The 19,696-nt window shown below is 39.9% G+C and overlaps 1 protein-coding gene across 2 annotated transcripts in view; it reads right to left on the reverse strand.

The window, feature by feature from the left end:
• Nucleotides 1-19,696, reverse strand: part of LTBP1 (latent transforming growth factor beta binding protein 1) — a 398,959-nt gene that overhangs the window by 43,176 nt on the left and 336,087 nt on the right. For both annotated transcript variants that reach the window (XM_042933279.1, XM_042933277.1), the window contains exons 25-26: nucleotides 5,079-5,204; nucleotides 1,422-1,565 (exon numbers count right to left, since the gene is read on the reverse strand). In XM_042933279.1, coding sequence (XP_042789213.1) covers nucleotides 1,422-1,565; nucleotides 5,079-5,204 — 270 coding nt within the window. The remainder of the gene's footprint in view (nucleotides 1-1,421; nucleotides 1,566-5,078; nucleotides 5,205-19,696) is intronic.

A 19,696-nucleotide genomic window follows, 5' to 3' on the forward strand; every position in this document is an offset into this window, starting at 1 on the left:
AATTCCAATAATTATCTATTTTATGTGTCCTCCTCTTCCCTCCTGCCACAGACTGTAATCACTGGAACAGCCCATTTTGTGACTTAACATTGTACTATATGCATTTATCTGGACTACGTAACGTTCGTAGGAATCATTTAATGAGTGTACAATATGATGATATGTGAATTATTTCAGTCAAATACTATAATACTATAATATAGTACACTATACTCTACTATAATAATGATGCTATAATACTATAATCTTTCAGTCAAATACTATAAATTCACCATCATACCATGGGTGAGGCACTCCTCTACGGAACTAAGGACAAATAGGAAAAGGCAGTTACTTAACCAATCGCATTATGGGCCAGCCAGGTTTTTAACTGTGTGTTTGTTTTTGCTATTTTAGGAACAACTAAGATGAAAAGTCTTCTCGCTACAGCTCATGTGTCACAGAGGTGGTCACTAGAACGAGGAATAACCCCTCCCTCCAGCAATACATCACCTCTTCCCCCTCACAGACAGTGTTTTTGAATTACACATTATATTGTCTTTTTGTGTAATTCTGTAATTCTGTACCCTTCCCCTCTATATCTAACAATTAAGAAGAATATGTGTATGTGAAGATATTTTTAAATTGCATTTCCTTTTACTTGCAAAGATGGTTATTTCATACAGAACAAGTGTGCCCTGTTGAGAAGAGTGAGAGCACTCTTAGACACATGGATAAAAACAACCGAGATTGAGCAAGAAAGTCAAATGGCCAATGTTTCATTTTATTTGGCTCTCAAGTAATCATTTGGTCTTTTGCTTTCGTTAAAATATAACCAGGCTATAGCTACATGGCACAAACTAAGAGAGTGATTTGGAAGTTGATTAATTTATCTGGAAAACCATCAGTTCTCCATTTCAATTCGTGCCCTGACGACACAGACTAAATCAAATTTTAAATGAACGCAAACACAGCCACTCTCTGGGCCAATTTCTGAAAAAACACCTTAAGTATTCCAAGTGGAAGTCTTTGTAGATCCTGAGAGGCCTATATGTTGCTTTTAATTTAGAGAAGTGTCAAGACACGTTTCTCCAAGGGCCAAGATAGAAAGATTATGCAACCTAATGAGATGATGCCATATTAAACCCTGAGCTGATGGCTCTCTCTGAGTTTTAAGCAATTCCCAGTGAATGTTCTCATCATTTTGGATCCTTTACCCTACACATGGCGTCTCTGGGTTGGAAAGCACAAGAGAGGCCATCTAGCTCAGAGTTGTCACTGACCACATCCTAATTCACTGATAAGGCAGGCTCGGAAAAAGCATGGAAGCTTCCAGAGACAGCAGTGTGCCAGAACATTCGGTTATTTCTTACCTCACTCCCAGAGTGTTTGGCCCAAACCAGTGTAGGTACAAGTCCCCAGGAGGAGCCACTGTGACTTACCTCCCGAGGCCCGGGAGCGACACTCCCCGGTCATGGGGCTGTATTCCTGGTTTTCATCAGCACACACACAAAGGAAGGACCCTTCCACATTTTCACAGAAGGCTTCACCACATACCCCACTGAGCAGCTCGCACTCGTTCACATCTGGAAAAGGGAGCACAGATCAAGTCAGGTGTGTGCCTCACCCCTGACAGCTCTCTGTTTTACCAGCTGCACCAGGGCTCGTGGTGGCCACTGGTCACAAATGGTCTCCAGGGAGCAATCAAACCCTTCTAGTATTCTGGGGAAGGGGCTCCTAAAGGCCAGGCTGCACAGTTTGGTTTGTGTAAAAGGACCGTGAAAACACAAAGCAACGTTTCCAAATTCCAATTCCTCTTTAAAGGAATCAAGCATTGCATGTACACTCTGACCATGTAACTTTCTCTTCCTCAACTTTTGACATAATGAGGTCTTAAATGAAATGACAATGTACTCTGTTTTAAATTCAAGGAATATTAGCAAAACTGGCACTTCAGAAATAACATTTCATACATTCGTTAAAAAAATTGCTTTGAATCTACTCATATAACTAAAAATACAGTTCTCTAGCCGCCAAGATGTCCATAATTCTACAACCAGAATTCAGGTTGTGTATCCCTTTGGGGAATAAAGGAAAGACCCCTGTAAGTATTCACCAGCATACATTAATCATTCGCATGAAACAAAGTGTTCCAATAACTTATCACTGACCGTGCCTCTAAAAATTCTGTGGGTGTTCCACAGTGTAATTTCTATTTTGCTAAGTGTTTTTCATCTGGACTTTATACTTAATTAAAACACAGTCCAGGAATCTACTAATGAGTACATTTTATTCGATATTATACAAACACATAGCCCTAAAAAAAGGCTAATCCTAATGTCTGACCTTGCCCAATACTACCTCTTACCTGGTATCTTTCAAAGAAATTTTATTAATGAATGTCCAATTCAACAAAGTACCTGACTTGACATCTGAAATGCTCATGTATTTTATGCATTAAACATGTACAAACATCAGCCTTCATGAGCGTGCTCTGAGATGGTTTATACAAAGTTAAATATTTGAGCAATTACCCAAATCATTCAGGGGAAAAGATCTTATTTTCACCTGCTATACCCAGTTAATTGGACAAAAAGTTTATGTATCTTGACTTATTTGGATAATTACCTCAGTTTTCCATTTCACTTTGTATATAAACAGATATTAACCTAATAAGCTGGGTTTTGCTTATGAAAAGGTATTATAACATGAAGGAAAGCAGAGAGTTGGCATATTTAATCAACCCAGACAGTCATAATTTAGACCAGAAAAATTGACTTTAGAAATGTGCCAGTTCATACTTATCAATTTGGTAAATGTCAAGTGGAACTTTCTACTTTCTAGCATGTATCATTTACATGACTATTGAGATCTCTCCCACCAGAATGAATTTACTCAATCCAAAAATATTTTCTAGTTTGTGTCGCTGGGCCAGGCACTGGGGAAATGATGGCCTGACTCCTGTCTTCATGGAGCTTACAGTCAAGTCAGGGAAGTCAACCAGATCATCTCACAGGCCACAACAGATGGAGCAGTGGACCTTAAGTGAAGGGGTGGGTTAGGGAAAGGATATTGGAGCCAAGTTCCAAATGAAGGATGAGTGGGTAACAAGCAGAGCTGGTGGGGATTTGGGGGAAGTGAGGGTGCAGGAAGGATCCAAGAAGAGGAAACAGCATGGCCAAATTTTGGTCTCAGGGCTGATTCAACTCTTAAATTCTACAGAACACCCAGCATGAAGTACATATATTAGGTGCTCAGTTAATATTCTTGAGAGTGAATGAGCAAATAAAATGACACCTCTGAAGCCCAATAAAATGATAACAAATATTCCTTCTCTAACGGTGGTGTTTTGTAGGCTGAAATGACATGTCAAGATGGGTTTGGTGCACTCATCTGACTGGTTAGAAGTGAACATTAATTGGGGGCTCAGGAGCTGCGTGATGTCAGTGGCCCGACACCTAATATATCTCATCATGCAACAGTTAAAATTTACTGCGCACACACAATAGGCCAAACATTAGTCCCGGGCAGGGGAGACAGACAAGGCTCTCAACCACAGGATCTTGAGGCCTTGAGGAAGGTGGCTGAGGCAGGACACACAGACAGACAATTCCCCCTAAAGTGTGTAAATACTATGATTGCACCTGCTGAAGGTATGCTGGAAGCAGAAGGAGGGGTCAGAGCTGAGCTTGAGAGAGATGATGGAGCAGGGACAGTGTCTGGGAGAAGAGTGAAAGTATCTTCAGGAGTAAGTGGGATGAGCCCAGGCAAGCAAGGGGAGGTCGGGAGGCTCTTCCCTTCCCGGCAAAAGGAGCAAACAACAGCCCAGTGACTTCACAGTTGCATGGGCAACCACAAGTGGTTGTAAAAGGTGCAGAAGGAGGCAGTGAGGCTGAGAAGTGGGAGCCAGATCACAGGACCTGTTTAGTCAAAATATTTACACAATTTTTATGGCCTGTATTTTAGCGCAAAGGAGATTAAAGTCGGAGTTGGAACTAGCAATTATGACAGTGCTGGTTTAAAAGCCGTGACTACTCAAGTGAGCGATTTCATCACTAAACCTCCAAATCAACTTTGCTTTCCCCGTTTCATCTGCACAGGAAATGAATTAATGCTTTTAATTGCAGATGTTCAAACTAAGAAGTTGCTAACTCCTCCTCAGACGTTATCTGCTGTGAAAATGAACAGAGTAAGGGTAAAGAAAAAGTCTGATTGTCTGTGATGTTCTGAATTTAACCTATCTTCTTTCTCATTTAATGGTTCTAATTGCAAATGTTTCCCAATGAACGCTATTTAAGGAACTCAGAGCTGGGGTGGCTGGGTGGCTCACTCAGTTAAGTGTCTGACTTTGGCTCAGGCCATGATCTCACGGTTCGTGGGTTTGAGCCCTGTGTCGGGCTCTGTGCTGGCAGCTCGCAGCCTGAAGCCTGTTTCAGATTCTGTGTCTCCTCTCTCTGTCCCTCCCCTGCTCATGCTCTGTCTCACTGTCTCTCAAAAATAAATAAATCTAAAAAAAAAATTTTTTTTTTAATTAAAAAAATCAGAGGTGATCAGAAAATGAAAAAGGAAATATGTTGTCTATCTGAGCATGGGCTGGATCCTGTTCTAGGACATCTGATGATATTCAAGATTCCTTCCAGCTCCGTCAATCCCAGACAGACCAAAGAAATATAGTTGCACAATCCGAAGCATCATTTTACGGGTGTCATTCCTGGAAAATGAAACTCTTGCCAACACTTTTCCTTAAATACACCGCCTAAGGAGGTACATCTTGAAGACAGACAAGCTACACCACACACCAGACTATTTCCTGTGCAGGAGGGACTCTTCCAGAAGGGCTCCGAACCTGCAGCTGAGTTTCAACAGATGTTCTTTTTTAATATATGTGAAATTCCAAGCCCTACTTCTCTAGTTCTTAATGTCCTGAACAATTTCAGAAGCCATCCTTCTGCGCATCCCCAAAATTGTGTGACAAAATCAAATGATGATGAATTCTGCCCAAATTACCTTGTTTATTACAACCTCTCCTGCTGTTGATTACATTTAAGTGGGGGAGAGGGGATGTGAAACACGTTGGGGAAAGAAATCTAAAAACTCACCCACACACCCTTGCCCATCCTGTGGGGCCTGAAAGCCCTGATAACAGAGGCAGCGGAAGGAGCCAGCCGTATTGTCACAAAACCCGTGACTGTCACAAACAGTGTTGTTTACACATTCATCAATATCTGCAAAAAAGACATCTGACATCAGACACAAAGCACAGACTGACAAACACCAGATATTAATGGATAGACAGAGGTGCTCAGCACACCCCGGTTAGCATGAGATGATCATGTTTACACAGAATGAACTTTTAAAACATTTTACATATCAATAAAATGTTTTGATGAAAATGTCTTCATAGACAAATGTTGGGCTCTGTGAGAAAACATTTACTTTGCCTCAGGAAATGTTTTCAAACGGAAATGACTGCTGTAATTGCCATGGTCATATTTTCTACATGTTTTCTACCCTTTATTTCCAAGGACAGTATACTCCCCTACAAGGGAAATACGTGAAAGTGTGGTCACCTTTTTGGATCGTGGCCCATGCTCACAGTTCTATCTGAGGAGGTGGGGCCAACAGAAGCCCTGACCTGCCTGGCTGTTTCTCACTCAACCCTACAGATGACCTTGGTCAAGTCTCAACAGCATTCCCAGGAAGGGAGGAGAGAAGGAGTGGGAGGAGGGCGAGGAAGACAGAGAATCTGATGAGTTCAGCAGAGTAACCAGCCGGTCTTGACTTATTCACAAGAGAATATCTGCTGTCACCAAGTTAGAGTCACTTAAGGTCCTAAGCATCAATCTGCTCCAACTAACTAGCAGTGGCCGACTTGTAAATTCACTGTGTTCCCTATAAACATGATGGTAGTGGTCCTGAGCCTTTTTTCCCCAATAAAAATGTTCTCATAAAAGTGATGTCTCAATTATAAACCTATAAACAGACTTTGAGATATACTTTTTTATCGTTACAGTGACTAATTTACTTCTCCCTTTTGTTCTCATCCCCCTTCTCCTTGTTACAGCCACACTCCACATTTCCCTCTGTTGGGTTCTGTCCTTTCTGCCTTTGGATTACATGGTCCCCAAATATAGGCTTTTGGAGAAACAATTAAGAAAATGCAATTACTGCATCCAAATGCATGGGAAGATAGCAAATGGTTAAAAAAAATGATACGCAGCCCTTGACAGAATTTAGTTTGGAGGAGTTAAAAACACTGAACTTTCCTCTTCTTCACTTTTCTTTAAAGTTTTAATTTAAGTAATCTCTACACCCAACATGGAGCTTGAATTCACGACCCTGAGATCAAGAGTTGAGCAATTTTTCCAATGAGCCAGCCAGGCACCCCTGCTCTTTCTAAATTTGTTAACTCCGAGTCAAGAAATGTTCTAGAAGAAAGAGATGAATGCAATAATTATTTGGTGGCTGTCTCATCTCCTTCCCTCATTTTCTAACATAATCAAGAGTAAGTTCAGAGACTGTATCACTTTTGAATTGTAAAAAATAAGTGACTACCCACTTTTCTTAATTTTCTCTACACAAACAAAGCTGTCCCTTCTCCTTTCAAGGCCAAAGTTCTTTCTCCCCTCCTTACCAGTCTCTCCTCCCTCTAGTCCTACCTGAAGCATCCTCAGTTACTTCTACCCTCACTGACTTCAAAAATGTTAAAATTTCAGGGGCGCCTGGGTGGCTCAGTCGGTTGAGCGTCCGACTTCGGCTCAGGTCATGATCTCACAGCTTGTGGGTTCAAGTCCCATATCAGGCTCTGTGCTGACAACTCAGAGCCCTGGAGCCTGCTTCAGATTCTGTCTCCCTCTCTCTCTGCCCCTCCCCCGCTATGCTCATTCTCTCTCTCCCTCTCTCTCTCTCTCAAAAATAAATAAACATTAAAAAAATGTTAAAATTAAAGAAAAACATATTAAAAGCTCTTGGAAAAGCATTAACTTACTGATGATGTCACCTACTGTGCTTTTCCATTCATTCCATTGCTGCAAAATGTCTCAAAAGAACTATCTACACGCACTGCCTTTGCTCCTCACCTATCTCATCAGTAAAAACAAGTAGTAACCATACTACTACCAGTGATATTGGTATAGTCCTAAAATTACTGTGAGGACTCAACAAAATAACATGTATAAAGTGCTTATAACATTGCCTGGCATGTGATGGGAAGCAGAAAATATAGGCCAACCGTTATTATCACTATGATTTCTCCTCCTCTTCCTTCATGACCTACAAACTCACTTTCTCCCTCTTTATTCAAAGAAGCTCCTCTGAGAAAGGCCACCAAAGGCTGACCTGTCAGTAAAGTTGATGGTCATTTTCCAGTCGGTCATCACCATCATCCTTGACCTCCAAGGCTGGCCAGCTGCCACCTTCAACTCTCTCTTTCATATCCCACAGTGAAATATTATTCTTGTTTGACTTTTAAAACTTTTTAATGTTTATTTTTGAGAGAGAGACAGAGAATGCACGGGGGAGGTGCAGAAAGAGAGGGAGACACAGAAGCCGAAGCAGGCTCCAGGCTCTGAGCTGTCAGCACAGAGTCTGACACAGAGCTCGAACTCATGAATTGCGAGATCATGATCTGAACGAAGTTGGATGCTTAACTGACTGAGCCACCTGGATGCTCCAATTCTTGTTGGACTTTTAACTGCTTTGGCTGGACCTCACCCTTTTGCAGCCTGAAGGTGGGTCTGCCAGGGCTTGGGCCTCCCTAGGACCTGCTGCTTCCTCAGTGTTGCTTTGTTCCACCCTTTCCAGACAATCTGGACTTCAATTACCATTGTCCCTGGAAGGAATTCCAAAGCTTCATCTCTAGCCAGAAGATCTTTCCTATTCTTAATCATTCCCATTTCATCTTCTGGTATAATCTCAAACTCATCAAGCCTAAAACCAAATTCACTATATTCCTCCTAAGCCACACTTCCTGAGCTTACTGACAAATCTCTCTGATTTCTATCCTTGTTTTTTTACCTCCATCTCTTACTTCAACTTAAACCAAAAACTCAATGACGTTATTTCACATCTAAAAAAATGAATCTCTCCTGCAACATCTAATACAAAGATGATATGCAGTAAGTCTGTTCTGATGGCTTTCCAATGTCAGCATAGGGCAATTTATTTACTGATCACAACAGTAAGAGTAACTACACAGTATCATCAAATTACTTAACACAGATCACTGTTAATTTTAGACTTACGGAAATGTTATTTACCTAAGAGATTATTTGCTGAGCCACAGAATTTAAGGGCTGGAAAGAAACTCAGAAATCCTTCACATTACCAATTATATACTGGTGATTCCCCAGTCTTTCTCAAAGGTTGACCTCTGTCCTTTGAAAACCATTTATTTGATACTACGGGACATTTTCATGATAAATGAACTTATTATCACCCTTCTCCTCATCTTCAGTTCTCCTACATTGTCTTTATCAGAGACTCCAACCAGTCACCCCAGCCAGAAATCTTAGGGGCATGCCTCCCTCTCTCCTCAGCCCTGTCCCTCCCCTATCATACCCTCTTATCTATCCCCCCCCATATTTCTTATCCCCAGCTTTGCCCTCCCTCTCATCCATTCTCCACAACTGCAAATCTGTCAGTGAGACTCCCTTGCTCAGAATATTCAGTTATATCTTCTTAGCTAGAGGACACCAACCACTCTCCATGACTGAGCACAGAGGACCCTTCCTCCTTGGGCTCCTGGCTAAATATCTGGCCAGAGTTCTTAGCCCAACACTTCCTTCCCAATTTATGCTCCAGCCCTCTCAGCATACCAGAGTTTCTTGAAACCCCGTGGTCTTTCATTTCTCAATGACATGGGACCACCCCCCCCCCCCATGCCCTGCCTCTACTAGAAAGTCTCTCCATTATCCGCTTTGGTCAGAAACTCCTCCAGGCTGATCAGGAATCAGCCCAAGGGACACCTCCCACACAGTAGACTCCATGGGCCCTCCTCTCTGCTCCCAGAGCATTTCGTGCAATTGCTGTGCCGATCAGGGCCACTTTTTGGGGTGGAGAACCTTCGACAGGCTCTCACCAACAACCTAGTGCCCTACTTCAATGAGACTGTAGATAGTAAAGAGGGAGGAAAGAAAACCAGTGCCTAAAAATCTGGCGGCTTTTCAGTCCAGATTCTTGAAGTAAAATCTCTTGCTTTCCCTTTTACTAATCCTGTGCAGTTACAGGAGATGATGACTTCGTGTTAATGACCACCAGCTCGGGAACTGAATAAGTGACCTTAAGGTGAACAAGTCCTGAGATGGTTGTGAATTACTGGGCGCCTTGCAGTCTCAGACTTAATGTACCAGTGATTAACACACAGAAAGTTTAGATGAGCAATATTTTGGATTTGAATGAATAGGAAAAAATAACGTGGAATGCCTGCTGGAGACGAGCTCTTCAGCAACTAATATTTTATGAAAATGATACACTCTAACTCTCCACAGTTTCATGTTTTCAACAAAGAGGTGAGGTAATAGCTTAATAAGAGGACAACATTTGTTTTACTTCTCTGATGACCTGTATAAAACAACATTATTTCATTAGAACTCTCTTTGATGATGTGAGCGCTGAGATATTTTTCCATTGTTAGCCCTGTCTGTGAACAGGAATGGCTATAATTAAGATCAACTCTATAAAAATAAAAATATGTTAGAAGAAAAGCCCTACCAAGATGCAAGTTTCATGAAATGGACAAGTGAAAGCCGTCTTGTTTTGTTGAAGTTGATTTTTGAATATGAAACTCAATTTTGAAAGATGCTAATAAGACAGGTTTTCTCTTTGCTTAATGAATGGCCATTCTATTAAATTACTGAAACCAATTTTGCTTAGACATCTGAAAAAGCCATACATGGCATTATCACCACTCATACTGTCTACCAGAGGAGTGACAAAGAAATGACTGTCCAGAAACCTCTTGACTGGCAACCCCGATGAATTGGTTATGTCCCCTGTAAGAACTGTTAATTTCTTGTGCGAGTTTTTGCTATTAATATTTTACAGAGCAAGGCAGATATAAATATTATGGATATGGATTCACGGAAGAATGACACAGACCAACGATAGTAGATCACTGACATGAATCCTCTAATAACAACATTAATATAAATGCCAGAAAGAGAAACAGAGCATCATTCCGGATGACTGGAACTACCAGTGGTTCGTTTTTCAAGTAGCAATACTGTCAATGACTGGACAGGCCCACACTGTGAAGATCTTAACCTCTGACCCATTTGGTAGATCTATTTTCCTTGTCCATATGCTTTTTACTTGGTACATTTTATCAAAAGACCAAAGTTTTTCAAAACCTACTAATTATTATCGGGGATTTTATATGTAAGAGCAGAACTCCAACCATATTCCTCAAATTCCCAAATAAAGGTATAAATGGTGTCACCTTCCCACTTAGGTAAAGTGAACTATGAAATAAGGTCAAATAACGGAAAAGAGGCATGATTTTCTAAAAGGTAAACCTTATTTACCTACCAGAAAATTACAACTACATTCAGACTTCAACAATGAAATTCCTAATAAAACCTCAAGGATTCCATTAGACTTTCTGTACTATATCCCTCCAAGTATGGGTGTGGGGAGAAAGGAGTATTTGTGGATATTTTGTCAATGAAATGATTTGGTTTTCTTTCTCTCAAACACAGTTGTCAGCTTGTTGTGCTGCTTCTTCTTTCTTAACATGTCCTATCTTTGTTTTATTGATTTTCTCTTTCTTTATTCTGAGTAAGACACGACTACCTGTTGGAAGAAAGAGCTCACTAATGAGCCTTTTGCTGCCAGGACACTCTAGAGAGACAGATGACAGAAACAGGTCCCAGTTCTGATCATTCACTGGAAAATCTCCACAACTGCATGGTTGAGAAGAAAAAGCCTTCCTGTCATCAAACCTTTTGTATATGAATGATGGGGTTCATCTCAACTTGAAGGGACTTTGAAGATTATTCAGTTCAACCCCTTCATTTAAAGAACTAGAAAGCTGAGGCCTAGGGAGGCAAAGTAGCTTGCCTCAAAGTTACCCAGTCAGAGCTGGCAAAGGAACAGAGTCTAGTGTAGGAACAACCTTCTGAATCTACTTTTGTGGCTCTACTCACCACAGCCTCTTGTGTGGTTCTACTCATCAGAGCCTCTTGTGTCCCATCACGGTGATGGCTATAAAAGGCCAGGACAAGAGGACAAACAGAACCAAACTGTGAGTCCAACAAGCATACTGGAGTTTTTTCACTACAAAGATGGAAGTCAGGACACACACTTTTTAACTTGGCCCTCACTGATCCAGTATCCTCTCCTCTTGCCCTTCAACAAGGCCTGAACACCAATTACCATCATACTTGAAACCTAAATATCCAAGGTACTGTAGGTCCTAAAGAGGTGATTTTTCTGGGAACCCTTGCAAAGAAGGCCCATCAAGCACCTAAGTTGTTCCAGCCACAGGAAATCCCATGGCCATGTCTAGCATTGCTGCTCTCTCAATTTCTTTGTAAAAAGAAATGACACACAATTTCAGTCCAGGGCTTCCTGACCAACTGCAAGTGGTTAAATATTTGGTGCCAGAATCTTAGGAAAATAAAGCCCAAAGATTTGGGGGTGGGGGGTGGCGCTCACACTGGAAAGGATGGAGGGTTCCTGCTTCAGGGGAAATGCAGACTTCATACTTCTTACTGAGAGGAACGGAAGTCGACCAGGAGACAGTAAATCCCAGCCAAGAAGTAGGATTGAACAATGTTAAACCAGCTGAATAGCTGCCCAAAGGAATTTTAAAATGGCATGGCTGCTGGCCCAAAAGAGATTAAGGTCTCTCTCACAGCAGAGGAGAGAAGCCAGGATTAAACAGAAGAGGGGTGCAAGGCCTAAAGAAAAAAATAAAATTTAGCCAATAGGAAATTAAAAACTGGATTTGGATATGGTCCAGACAATACAATAGGATATGGAAAGAGCCTTATAAAAAAAGGTCCACTGAGGTCTGGCAGCTTTGACAAGGCTGAAGAATATGGGCCTTATGTGTTATGGAAAATAACTTTGTTCTAGGAAATGGGGATGAGCCAGAAAGCAGCAAATCGATGCCCTTGTGCAGAGAGTGACTACCATGCCATTTTTCGACAGCAAAGAGCGGGCAAAAAACATGGGGCCTTGATGGTCACAAGTATGTCTTGAAAGCTAGTAGCCTAAATTAAGCAGCAAGAAATGACAGAAGTAGCAAATTATAATTCAATTCAACTTTTTAGTACATAAATTCTAGAAAACGAGACTAGCCCATGAGAGATCATTTTCTTCCTTCCCTTGAAACCCACTACTTGAAAAAAGATTTACTTAAATTATGCTTTAAAAATTACCCAGAGCAGCCTCCCATTTGATTTCTGGAAAAAGCTAGAAGTTCCAGAGAAAGTAAACCAAAATTGTGTTCTGATTTTAATCACTCATTATGTAGACAATGGATATTCACCATGCACAGTTAAAGACACCAGGAAAACCACCCTAAAATCACGAACATCATCCCAGTCCAAAAACATGGGACTCATCCTCAATTACCTCCCCACATCCAATCATCACACTCTTCTGATTTTCTCTCTTGGTTCTATCTCCATGCTCTCTACTCCTCTCAACTTTATCCAGAAGTTCCCTGCCTCCAACCTCAATTCCCACAGTGGCATTCTAATGGATTTTGTGCTTTCAGCCTCTCCAAATCCATCCTCCATAATAACAGAATAATTAACCTATTGAAACAGTCCAACAAACAATCCTCTGCTTAAACCTCTTCAGTTTTTCTCCATGGAAAACAGCATAAAGGCCCTTGACACATGCCCTCTGGAGCTCATCCACAGTTGGCTTCTCAAGACATATGCTTTTCTAGCTGATCCTCTGCCCCTGTATCTTCTATTCCTTCCCTCTTTCCCTCTCTATTGGGTCATTCCATCAGGACCAAACATTTCCAGTTATCGTCTTAAAAGTAACCAAGAGCCTCCTTGCACATAAGCCCTTTAGCTAGAATCATATTTTTTAGTCTTTTTAATAGTCAAGGTTCCAGACCTTTCTACACATGCTGTGTCTATCTACTCCATTTAGTTCTCATACATTCTTAGGTAGCTCTCATTTACACTAATCCACTGAAATGGCTGTTGATAAGCTCCCCATTCTGTAAAATCCAAAGGATTCTTCTTGACTGGTACCTTCACAGATCTCTCAGTGGTATTTAATACAAGTGACTACTGTCTTCTTCAAGTACTCTCTTTCTTTCTTCCCTTGGATTCCATGGTCCTACACGCTCCCGGGTTTCCTATTAATCCTGAGGCCACTCCCACACAACCTCTGTCTTTTACCTTACTCCTAAATGTTGGTGTTTCTCAGGGCTTAGTCCTGAATGCTCTTTTCTTCTTATTCTATGCTCTCTCTTGATGGCCTCATCCATTCTAACAGCTTGAAATACCATCTATATCTTATGACTCCCAGTTTATATCATAAGCCTAGACTTCTCTACTAAGCACTAGATCTAAATTGATCCAATTGCTTGTCTGATATACCCACATGAATATTTCATGGGCAGCTCTAATAAACTCCAATTATAACTGTGATCTTTAAAAAAAAAAAAAAAACTGCTTTATTTTTACCCCTGTCAGCAAATAGTACCAGCAAATACCTACTTGCTAAATCCAGAACCAGAAATGTATCCTCAATACTCCCTCTCCTTATCCTACATCCAACCCAACACTATGTTCTAACCCAATACCAGGTTCATTTCCAAAAGATTTCCTGAGTCATTCATTTCTCTCCATCATGCTGTTACTGCTCTAGACTGAGTACCAATATGTCTGGCCTGAACAACATCCTGCAAGAAACCCCCTGACCTTTCTCATGCTCCTCTAATCCCACTTCCAAACAGCACCTTGGGTGATGTGCACTTTAAATACAGTAAAACCTTGGATTGCAAGTTGTTCTGAGTGTGTCCTGAAAGACGAGTAGTACACGATGCCAAATGTCTCATGATCACAACTAAGTCAATGGTTCTTCTCTCACTCTTTCTCTCTCTCTGAGGGATGGTGGGTGATCATCTCCCATGCTTGGATGTTCAGTCTCAGGCCGTGGTGTTTGGCAGAAATCAGTGACTTTTCAGAACATTGGAAAGAGCCCACATCTGGCTCTAGTAGTGTATTTTTTGTCACTTCAAAGCACCCACAGGCAGTCCTTTGCTTTTCCACACAAGAATAAAATTAGGAATGCTTTGCTTCATTCTTGGTCAGGCTGCCTGCAGATACAGACTCTTTCTTTCCTCTGGTGCCTCAGTGCCAGTTACATTAAATTCAGTATATGACAAGAGCTTATTAATACTGTACTGCAGTCAACGTCCATTAGTGATAGTGAAAGTCATCCTACACAATAGCCCTCCTCTCTCTTGTCTCCCTCACACCAGCCATGAAGGTTTTCCAAGGTAAGTGCAGGTTAATTTGTTTACTTTTCTTTATATTTTGTATTTTATTATTTTGTATTATACTACAGTACTGTAATCATTTTCACATGAATATTTTTAGGTTGTGGAATGAATCATCTGAGTTGCCATAATTTCTTATGGGGAAATTCATTCGGATATACAAATGCTTTGGATTACTAGCATGTTTCCAGAACAAATTATGCTCACAAACCAAGGTCTTACTGTATATAAATTAGAGTACTGAGTAAACTCAAATGTGTGTAAGTAAACTCAATGTGTGTTAAGAGGACACACATTGAAAAGGACACAATTATTTTATATACCTCTAGCTAATGGGGAAAAGAATTCGTCAAACTATGTTGCACTGCCTTAAAAAAAATCACACGCCTAGGGGCGCCTGGGTGGCTTAGTCGAGTAAGCATCTGACTTTGGCTCAGGTCATGAGCTCATGGTTCATGAGTTTGAGCCCCGCACCAGGCTCTGTGCTGACAGCTCAGAGCCTGCAGCCTGCTTCGGATTCTGTGTTTCTCTCTCTCTCTGCCTTCGTCAGCTAGTGCGCTGTCTCTCTCAAAAATAAATAAACATTTAAAACAAAATTTTAAAAAATCACACCTATAAGCAACATTCCAATATTACAGTATTAAAAAAAAATACGCACCTTTGAAATGATGAACTATTTCATCATTTCATAAATGTATTTGAGGACAGTGTATCACTGTCCTTAAAATTAACCAGTCTGTTTCTTTTACACCTAGAATGATATCGAAACCCAAGTTTCCTGGGAGGCTTTGTATACTCTGCCTCTTACTCTCCAGCCCATGAGTCACTGTGCCTCCTTCCCTCTCAGCACCTGACACCAGTCTTTTCCACTTCCCTGAATGTATCTATTACTTCCCTGCCTCAGTGTCCTTCCCTTCACCACAACTCCACCTGGCATGCTGCCCACCACCTGGCATCCCCACCCCACTCTTCCAGCAGGTAACTCACTCTTTAGAGCTCAGCTAAAATGCCATTCCGTAAGAGATCCTTTAGATGAAATAAATTAGCTTTCCCCCCTCCTCCTGGTCACCGACTCTTTCCTTGCCTTTATAGCAGCCGTAATGGTTTCTGGTCACATGCTGTCTGGAAAGCTTATTTGTGCATTTACTGCTTGCCCTGTGCACATGCACATCCTGGAAGTTAGAGACCATACCTGGCTTGCTCACCACCACATGCCCATAGCATGGAACCAAGCCTGGCACATAATAGGGGTGTAATGGCAATATGCAACATATTACTTGTTTAATACAAAAGCAAGCAAGGCTTCCACAATCCAGCCTGTGCGTACCTGCTTAGCTATATCTTATTCATCACTTTTCTCTTTCACATGTTCAACTGAAACTAATTTACTTAGTGTTCCTCAACCTGTTCAGTATTTTATGTCTCCAAATCTTAGCTTCCACCAGGACCCACTCCCGCCGCAGCTCCTAGGCCACATTTTTTACCTAGGGAACCTTTGTCTGCCCTCCAAGCCCTTCAAGGCTCAGCTGGAGTCTCTTGGAAGCTCGTGACCCAACTTTGTGTTGAAAAATGTGCCTAGTCACATAGCCTTCTCCTGCCCCTCACTAGACACTTAGGAAGACCCTAAAAAGATGGCACATGACATTAGCAACAAAGCCCAAAGAAAGCTGAGCCACTCACAGTGGGACAAAGAACCAATGAAGCAGTGGCACGGGGCTAGAAAAGCAGCTGGTGACACAACCATTTTCCATTCCTTCAAAAGCAACAGTCACGTTAAAGCTACGCCAAGTTTAAAAAGTTAGATTTATAATGTAGAACCTTGTATCTGAAATTTTCAGAGGCGAACATGAAAAGCTGTTCTAGGATGAAGATAAAAGAACTGAATGGTAAGAAAATGTTCATTTTCGTATCCAGGAGCATGAAGGAGTTAAATATAAAAATAGCGCCATAAAGATAAAATACTCTGAAAAACAGGAGGATACGATTGATCATAATACGGAATATGGCAAAGTAAAAAGCTGGTAAGGACATAACAGCATCATAAAATTAAAAAGGCACACTGAAGAATTGAGGAACTATCTATCAAGCATTGATAAATCAATATTATCCTTAATACACATAAGAAAAACACAAACTCCACCTCATACAGGCAAAAAATATTTCACAGAAAAGATAAATATAAAAGAAGGTAACCTCACTAAGAGAAAATGTATTATAATGAGATATTACTGGGGCACCTGGGTGGCCCAATCAGTTGAGTGTCTGACTTCGACTCAGGTCATGATCTCAAAGTTTGTGGGTTTAAGCCCTGCATCAGGTTCTCTGCTGATAGATAGGTAGATAAATAACTTTATACTTGTCAGCATTTTCTAAATTTTCTACAGTGAGCACGTTACTCTCAAAATCAGAACAATTATATAGTTGAAAACAACTATTTGAAGATACAGAACAATTATATAGTTGAAAACAACTATTTGAAGATACCAAAAGTAGAAAATCCGGATCCTCTGTCCCCCTCTTTCTCACTGCCCCTCCTCCATTCATGCATGCACACATCCTCTCTGTTTCAAAAATAAACATTAAAAAAATGAGATATTATTTTCTCCTTATCAAATTAACAGAAAAATAGGAACAGGAGTTTGTTGAGAGTGTCAAGAGCCAAGACTCACTGCATGGGGGTGGAAACAGAAGCCAGCAGAACATTTCTGGAAAGCAAGGTGGTCCCACGTATTGTTAAGACACACAAGATTGCCAATATCCTTTGATCTTGCATCAAGTGTCTTACAAGCTAGTCTAAGGACATGATCATTAACGAAAATAAATGTTTATATACAAGTGTATTCACAGAGCATTAAATAGCAACAACAAAGGAAACAGTCTATATCTCCACAATTAGGAAGATACTTTTACAAGTATATGGTATACTCATGTTATAAAATTATGTGGTCATCACAAATTCATTTTCAAAGGGATATAACTATCAAAAAATATAAATACTGTAATGCTAAGTGAAAACATAACGGTAAAGACAGCCACCAGGGTGGCTCAGTTGGTTAAGCATCCGACTCTTGATTTTGGCTCAGGTCGTACCTCGCCATTCATGGGTTAGAGCCTCAAGTAAGGCTCCGCAGGGCCTGCTTGGGATTCTCTCTCTCCCTCTCCCCCTTGCATGCATGCTCTCTCTCAAATAAGTAAACTTTAAAAACTAAAGATAAAAAGTAGAAGATCTTACTTTAATACTTAAGCACTGAAAACTCTAAAAAAGAAATAGGCCAAATATTAACTGGTTGGTAGATAAATAACTTTATACTTGATAGCATTTTCTAAATTTTCTACAATGAGCACATTACTCTCAAAATCAGAACAATTATATACTTGAAAACAACTATTTGAAGATACCAAAAGTAGAAAATTCTTTTACGAGTGTATACCCAAGTATATATTGCACTCTAACCAGAAAAAGCAAATGAGTATAATAAAACTATATACACAAAAATAGAATATTCATAACTATTCTAAAAAGAATTATAAAACTGAAAACATTAAACATGTCTTCCAATTGACAAAAAAACAGAATGTCTTATTTTACAATAAAGTATTTTGCTTGAAATGATAAAAATTACATGAGAAAAATGCTGCTGATAATTATTAACAATAGTATACACACATTCTGTTAAAAAAGCCACAGCAAATCTCAATAATTGCAACTGCAATTGAAATCAAGCAAACAAAAAAAAATTTAATGCTTTTTAATCTAGCCAAGTTTTGTTTCTTGCACACAAAGCTGTATTTGTTTAGTTTTCAAAAACTCTGGAGACTGCCCAAAAGTACAAATTTCTGAACATTAATTCAGACATTCTGTTGAATGAAAAGTAAAAACACTTTAGACCTAATCCCTTCCTTCAATACAAATGGTAAATTCCCAGCTGTAAATGTTTTCTACTGGAGACTGACTTTTCTATGGTATATAGTTAAGTATTGTATACAGTTTTACTTTTTATTATGTGAAAATAGATCTTGGACCAGTATGTTTCATATCCCAAACTTATTTTATTTTCCTTTCATCAACTGTTGAGTTAAAAATCATAGGGAAACATTCTCCAAAAAATATGCATAAAAAAAGCAGGGGAGGAAGGGATTGATATAATAATAAATACTCCAAAAGGCAGCCAAAAACAAAAACAAAGGAAAAAGAGATGAGACAAACAGAAGACAAAGAGAAAGGTATAGATTTGAACCTTCCAATACCAATAATTATGGTAAATGTATGTAAACTAAATTCTCCAATTAGAAGACAAAAATGGTCAATCTGGTTTAGAAAAAAAAAAAAAAACTATTCTGCTTACAAGAAAAAGGCCCCTTCAAGATAAGAACATGAAAAATTGGGGAAAGACAAACCATACAAAATCTTATTGAAAGAGGCATATGTAGCTATACTGATAAAGTAGATTCAAAGACTAGATGCACAGGTAGAGACAAACATGGACCAAGGGTCAATACACCAGGAAGACACAAAAAATTCTGTATTTAATTCCATGGTCAGATACTGTATAAAACAAAACCCGGGAAACTAAAATTGTAAACAGATAAATCTCCATAATAATGGGAGATTATAAAAGACCCCTTCAGTAAATTATGTAACAAGCAGACAAAAACACAGTAGGGATACACATGATTTAAACAATTTACAAACTGAGCACTAATTAACATTTATAGATCCAACTGAAAAATAGACATTGTATTCAAGTACACAAGGAATATTACCAAAACTGACCATATTCTGCCCCACAACAAATTCCAAGGATTGAAATCACTTAAAGTATGTTTTGTGGCCAGAGAGGTATTAAGACATAAAAAACAATGTGGTGCCTGGGTGGCTCAGTCAGTTGAGCGTCCACCTTGGGCTCAGGTCATGATCTCAAGGTTCCTGACTTTCAGCCCTACAACTGGGCTCACTGCTGTCACCACAGAGTCTGCTTTGGATCCTCTGTCTCCCTCTCTCTGTGCCTCCCTCACTTGCACTTTCTCAAAAAAAAGAAAGAAAGAAAGAAAGAAAGAAAGAAAGAAAGAAAGAAAGAAAGAAAGAAAACATTAAAAAATGTATATAAATAACAAAAGATTATTAAAAATTCCCCAAATGTCTGGTTATTAAGCAAAACATGTCTAAATAATTCACTGGCTGAAGAAAAAAAAATGACAATGGATTTGTAATACTTTTGTCTGAATAGCAAAAAATATATCAAA

The sequence above is a fragment of the Panthera leo genome, chromosome A3, assembly GCF_018350215.1.
Source record: "Panthera leo isolate Ple1 chromosome A3, P.leo_Ple1_pat1.1, whole genome shotgun sequence".
Taxonomy (NCBI): Eukaryota; Metazoa; Chordata; class Mammalia; order Carnivora; family Felidae; genus Panthera; species Panthera leo.